General features: G+C 39.4%; 1 protein-coding gene across 1 annotated transcript; it reads left to right on the forward strand.

Moving 5' to 3' along the window:
* Positions 1-1,523: 1,523 nt before the first annotated feature.
* On the forward strand, positions 1,524-6,072 carry LOC107746717 (kelch-like protein 11). Its single transcript, XM_016561013.1, has 2 exons — positions 1,524-1,621; positions 3,531-6,072. Exons 1-2 carry the CDS (start codon positions 1,524-1,526, stop codon positions 5,116-5,118), a joined length of 1,686 nt encoding a protein of 561 aa, XP_016416499.1. The 3' UTR covers positions 5,119-6,072.
* Positions 6,073-6,706: the final 634 nt, after the last annotated feature.

Consider the following 6,706-nt stretch of genomic DNA (forward strand, 5'->3'; position numbering starts at 1 on the left):
AAAGGAAAACTTGAAATCGCATCATATGACCCCTTTAAAAAGATAGCCTTGCAGTATATAAAAAATGCATATACATTTATTATATTTTCATAAAGCCCAATATAATCAGCTTATAATCAACAAAACTGATCTCCAAAATACTTTTTATTAACTTTTTTATATAATGCTTCTATAATGAGACACTTAAAAAATCTTATATGAAAAGAGACATGGTCATTGTATAACTGTATCATCTACACAAGCCATTGTGCTTGCAGCAAACTAATTTGCAACAAATTAAACTGCATTGTTTCATTTACCTTCTGTGGGTAATTGTAAATGTCTTTGGTGACTACAATATTATTGTTCCTCACATTGATCCCACAAACATAGAATAGTAATCCTCTCATAGTAAAGTTATCAAAACCAATGGGCAAATGTATTATTATTATTTATATTCATTTATATTATTTAAATGTTTCTTTATCTTAAGGGTCTACTCTTTCCTACAATACTTAAGCAACATTTTTTAATAAAATCAAAGACATGAGAAGACATTTACAAGTACCCATAGAAGGTAAAATAATGCAGTTTAACTTGTTGGTAATGGTTTATTTTGACTGCAATAAAAACTCACTTCTGCTGCAATCCGTTCATGGACCTCTGGACTGAGTGACCGCCGCCTCTTCGGTTGAGAACCACCTTCACTGCTTTGGTCAACCAGGGAATGGAGAGAATTTCTGTAAAGGAATAAGAAAATGTATCAATAATAATAATAATAATAATAAATGCAAAACAAGGAATACAGCTGCTACCTGATCTTCTGTATGTCCTGCTGGAACTGCTGGATGCTCCCCCTGAGTTGTACTGAAACCATTTAGTGCTGTAGCGATGGAATCAGCTGTAGTTGAACGCAGAGGAATAAATTCAAAAAACCTCTCCTGTACGTTTCCAATGTACCGCAGCACAAGCACAAGTTGACACTGTGTGGCAATATCGTGGTCTCGTCGGCCTGGATTGAGAGAAAGTCGCTGCTCTGTGCTTCTTGGATTATGTGCTCCCTCACAACAGACAACATACAGTCCAACAGCTCGTTCGGCACGGTTTTCGAAGTTCCCTTAAACACCATGGCATTCTCGAGGTGCTCTTTCAAAACTCCATCAAGAGAAGCAACAAAATCGACCAGGCCACGGAATATCACGGGATTGTCTGACGTCTCGCTGTCATCATGGCCACGCAAAGCCAGCTCAAACGCGCCACAAAATTTCACACAGTCTATTTATTATTCTAGACAGGATATGTCTATTTTTTGTGACCTTTTCATTGTGCCTTCTAATGCCAATCCTGTAGCCTTCATCTAGCTGTTCAGCAATGCTAAGCTTCCCAAAAAACTGGAGCCTCATAGCATTGTCAAGATGGCTTCGGCTACTTTCGTGCCGCTTGCACTTTTCAGAGAGATGTTTTAAGTCGCAAACCCCTGTTGTTGTCCACAACGTTTCGGTGCCATGACTTTGAAACCGCAAACACGGAAAACAATAAAAGGCATGACTTACATCACATCCAGCCAGCCAACTCCGTTTGCCATAAGAAGTGCTGGAAAAGCCCCGAGTGTAGGCGTGACCGCGATCACTGAATTTGTCAAGTACGGTCGATCTGGTCCAAACGCCCCAAGGACAATTTGACAAAATTGTCCTTGCGCCCCAAGGACAATTTGAAACAAGCCAATTAGAGCTTAGCCTCAAATCACATGCTTTTCAAAAGTTTGTGTACCTACATAGACACTCATTAGTTTTGATTTTTGGATTTTCAATAAATTATAATATGATTAACAGTAGAATACTATGACTAAATTATTTTATTTAGTTAATATTTGCGATATATATTTAACTTATTGTTAACATATTAAAGGAGGCTAACTTGAAGGGGGGGGCGGCGCCCCAGCGCCCCCTATTGACCAGCCGCCACTGGTGACAAGGCTACTTTCACTTTGAAAAGACGTGCTAGCTGAGAGGAGTTTCGTCAAAGCTGACTAAAAGTGATTGAGGATGGATAATTTAGACGAACTTGATGAACCTGTGATATCTTCTTCAGGGCGAAAAAGGAAAATAAAAGCTGAGATGTTAAAAAAAACATACTTTCAATGAACTTTAATTTTGTAAATAATCAAAACAACCCAACTGCAGTTTGATTGATATAACTTGGACCAACTGCAGTTTGATTAAGTTATCGGTTTTTGCAAATGAACTCTTCTTATGATTTGCTAAATTTGTATAAAGTGCTCTATGAATAAAACTCAAAATAAAAAAATAATAGATGTGCTGTGAAGGAAAATTATACAAAAATAATATGACAGATATGAAAAGAAATTACTAAGTTTCTCCATTGTCCAAAACGCAGCGTATTGTCTAAAACAAAAGTTATGACTGTATGTTCACATAAATTGATAGTGGTCTGCGCTTCACTACAATACATTCTCCCCGCGCTGCAGTGCGTCGCGCAGCTTTGCCAACAGATTTTGATAGATATGCCAAAGGACCAAAAGGCTCTGCCTCGGTATGGTTTGTGTCAAGCCATTTATTAATCTGGCTGTTTGATGAAGAGAAAGAGATCAAATGTAGTAGAAATAAACATGTTAAGAATCAATATAAATTGATAGTGGTTGGTGCTTCACTACAATACATTCTCCCCGCGCTGCAGTGCGTCGCGCAGCTTTGCCAACAGATTTTGATAGATATGCCAAAGGACCAAAAGGCTCTGCCTCGGTATGGTTTGTGTCAAGCCATTTATTAATCTGGCTGTTTGATGAAGAGAAAGAGATAAAGTTTAGTAGAAATAAACATATTAAGAATCCATAGAAGCAGAGGACTATTATTATGGGGTTTTTTTTTAGGACTATTATTATGTTGCAATGCTTGTTTGACCAATCAGCGGAGAGGGGCGTTTCATTCCCGCCCACAAGTAGAGATAGAAAATTCAAGTTGTTTATTCGTTTTCTATCCCTGAACGTAAAAACAAAAAATGAAGCCGGATTCTTGATTTTTCATTTGGTTTGAACAATTGAAAAACGTGAATGTGCTGTTTTTCAGATTTCAGATTTCAATATTAAATTAAAAAACAATTGGACGGAAGATACTCTGATTATTATTCTGTGTGTGATATCTGATTTTTCAAGTGCAAAATGTTGCAAAAGAGAACTGCATTCAGGATCTCTGTGATTCAGTCAAGAGTTCTTTTCATGGCTTATTGTGGTTAATAACTTTTTAAGATCAAGCACGTCCTGCATTTTTTTCTCATTCATGCATGCTTCTTATCGCTTTGAAGTGTCAGTAACTTTTAACAGTCCTGCACTGCGTGCATATATTTTCTTAATGTGACATACACAATATAGCAAAATCTCTATTGATAGACACTCGCCACTTGTTATATGCCATACTGTCATACTGTCCTACTAGAACAAATAAAACAAAAGAGCACCTACATCATATATCTTGCCGGTTCTGTTGTTCATTTTTGTAAGGCCTAAAACAATGTATTTTCTTTTCCACTCACAGGTTCTTGCTCGTGCAGTTGAAGGATTTTTGTGGAGAATTTCTCAAGAGGAAGCTCAGCCTTGGCAACTGTGTGGCCGTCCATAGCCTTGCGCACATGTACACTTTGGACCAGCTGGCCTTACGTGCTGCTGACATGATTCGTCGCAATTTCCATAAAGTCATCCAGGATGAGGAATTTTACACGCTTCCATTCCATCTGGTCAGAGACTGGCTGTCAGACGCAGAGATTACAGTTGACACTGAGGAGGTTTTGTTTGATGCAGTAGTCAAATGGGTTCAGAAGAACTCAGAAGAACGGGTGAAGTATTTTGAGGAGCTTTTTCGTCTTCTCAGGCTGCCACAGATAAAGCCAACGTATCTTACAAGAGTTGTGAAGAATGAGCCTTTGGTCGTGCAGAATGCAGCCTGCCTACAGCTTGTGTCAGAGGCTGTGGAGGGTCATGCGATCCGCTTTGAAAACCTCAAATCAGCAGATACAGAGTTCTGGGCATCATACATGGCCACATTCCAACCCAGATTTGGCCAGAACATGGATGTCATCGTGGTGGTCGGTGGGGTCTCTGAAGGAGGTGACTACCTGAGTGAGTGCGTAGGGTACTTTGTATACGAAGACCGTTGGGTCAATTTGCCACACATCCATAACCATCTGGATGGTCACGCTATTGCGGCCACTGATACCCATGTATACGTGGCTGGGTCCATGGAACCAGGATTTGCCAAGACAGTGGAGCGCTACAATCCAAATCGCAACACCTGGGAACAAGTGAGCAACCTCACCACACGCAAGCATTCCTTTGGCCTCACCTGCATCAGAAATATTCTGTATAGTATTGGCGGTCATGGCAACTTCAGCCCTGGCTTTAAGGATGTGAGTGTCTATGAACCTGACCAAGACAAGTGGCACAACCTAGAATCTGCTCCTAAGATTTTGAGAGACGTCAAGGCTATTAGTGTCGAAGATCGATACGTTTATGTCACCGCGAGAACTCCCATAGATACTGACAGCGATGATGGGTTGAAGACGGTGACTACTCGCTACGACACTGACAGTCGCCAGTGGCAAGAAGTCGATTCCTTACCGCTTATTGACAACTACTGCTTGTTCCAAATGGCTGTAGCGTCGACTAACTTCTACCACACGGCTTCTTGCTGTCCCAAGAGTTACACCAACGTACGTGATGATGTAGCTCGTCAAAAGATCAGCGCAAGGATATCTGATGATATTCTTGAGAGCCTTCCCCCAGAAGTTACTAGTATTGAGGGTGCTGCCATCTGCTATCTTGGTGATGATGTGTTTGTGATTGGTGGCTGGAAGAACAGTGACGATGTGGATAAGCAGTATCGCAAGGAGGCGTACCGTTATTGTGCTGAGCGCAAGCGCTGGATGCTTCTGCCACCCATGCCTCAGCCACGCTGTCGTGCCACAGCATGTCACGCTCGCATTCCCTACCGCTTTCTATACGGCTGTCAGCGTTACCCAATGCCACAAAATCTGGCACGCCAGAGGGACCGTATGCAGCAAATGCAACAGTTACATCGTCGCACATTAACTCTACGCAGGCAGTTACAATCACAGATTGAATGCTGAGAGCCCTTGTTGCTCAATAGAAAACAACTGCTGCAAAAATCATGATAATATAGTCTTGAACATTCCCATGATCCCATTCTTATTAAAATGTGTATTGTTTATTTGTGACATTTCATCACTGGGAGAGTGAATGAAATGGCTGAAGCTAGTAAAGAGAGTATTTTCAATGTGACTTTGTATAATGGAATCATATAAATATGTAAAAAAGATACGTTTGTAAATATCTGTACACATGAAACATTGTTTCATGGCCTCGCATGAATTTGCCTTATTCCCACTGACGGCAATTTGCAGAATGCTGCACATTGTTCATTTATCTTGAGTCATGGTGATGGTTGTCCTGCTACATTTGTGGGTTTTTAGGTTGTTTGTTTTGCAGGGAGAGACACCATTTTTCCCAGCTGTAATGAATGAGCTGTTCAAAACCGCTCGCACGTTTTGAACAAACCATTAATAACTACAAAAAGAACTCACTTGTAAATTACTTGTTTCTGGTCTTAATTGTGATGATTTTATTTGTCTTGCACTTGTTTGTCAATGCAATTCTTTCACAGTTTTTGTTTATATGTGTAAAAATGCATTCTTCGCAACTACAAGCACTTCATTTCAGCATTAGCCCTTGTCTTATTCTTTATTCTTATAGTTTAAATTGATTATATTTGTTCTTTTTCAACTTGAAAGCACAGGGAATAAAGACAGTTATGGCATCAGTTATTGACGCATGAAGGCCACACCTAATAAAATTGTAAAACCATAGATGTTCAGAATATAGTCAAGGATTCATTACCTCAGTGTCAAGGGCAGGATTTTGTTACTTAAAAACAATTTGTCATTGGTTTTGTGGTCTATGCCAGTTTGAGATCTCTCAGCTTCCTTGATTTAATTATTTTCACTCATATGTTTTTAGCAACCTCATCAGCTTGTGCTCTGTCATGCAATGCCTGTCAAGAATTATGTTAAAGGGGTCATATGATGCTGCTAAAAAGAACATTATTTTGTGTATTTGGTGTAATGAAATGTGTTTATGCGGTTTAAAGTAAAAAAAACATCGTTTCTCCTCTATGCCCCGCCTTTTTGAAACTTTCCTTCTTGCGCAGAGGAAATGAGTGTGTGTGTATGTATGTATGTATGTATGAATGTGTGTGTCGATGGCGATAGTGTCTGACAATAAGAGTAGCAAGGCTGGGATGTTACCTTGTCCTGCTCTCATTGTTGTAAAGTCTTTTAAGGGCGAATATAGTTCTTTGCATGTGTTATAACGTATGCACATGCTGTGGATCTCAGTGATTTGCAATAAATATTTATTAAAAATCTGATATTGTCCAAGAGTTGTTGTTCTGCCTAGTTGATACCCTTCCTGGAGTGCCATTACTATTGTTTACAAAAATTTATGCTTACTGAAAATTGATGCAGTATAACATTGTACTACAGTGTTAATTTTAGATCGATCAAAGCATTTTCACATAGAATGTGATTATTCCCCAATTGTTGTACTTGACAGTGTGTGCAAATTGTCATGAGATCTTGCTCTTTATGGTATAATCAACAAGTGTCTATAGGAAATAATATGGTCAAATGAAAATAAATA

This window comes from Sinocyclocheilus rhinocerous, unplaced genomic scaffold (assembly GCF_001515625.1).
Source record: "Sinocyclocheilus rhinocerous isolate Xijiao unplaced genomic scaffold, SAMN03320098_v1.1 scaffold4032, whole genome shotgun sequence".
NCBI lineage: Eukaryota > Metazoa > Chordata > Actinopteri > Cypriniformes > Cyprinidae > Sinocyclocheilus > Sinocyclocheilus rhinocerous.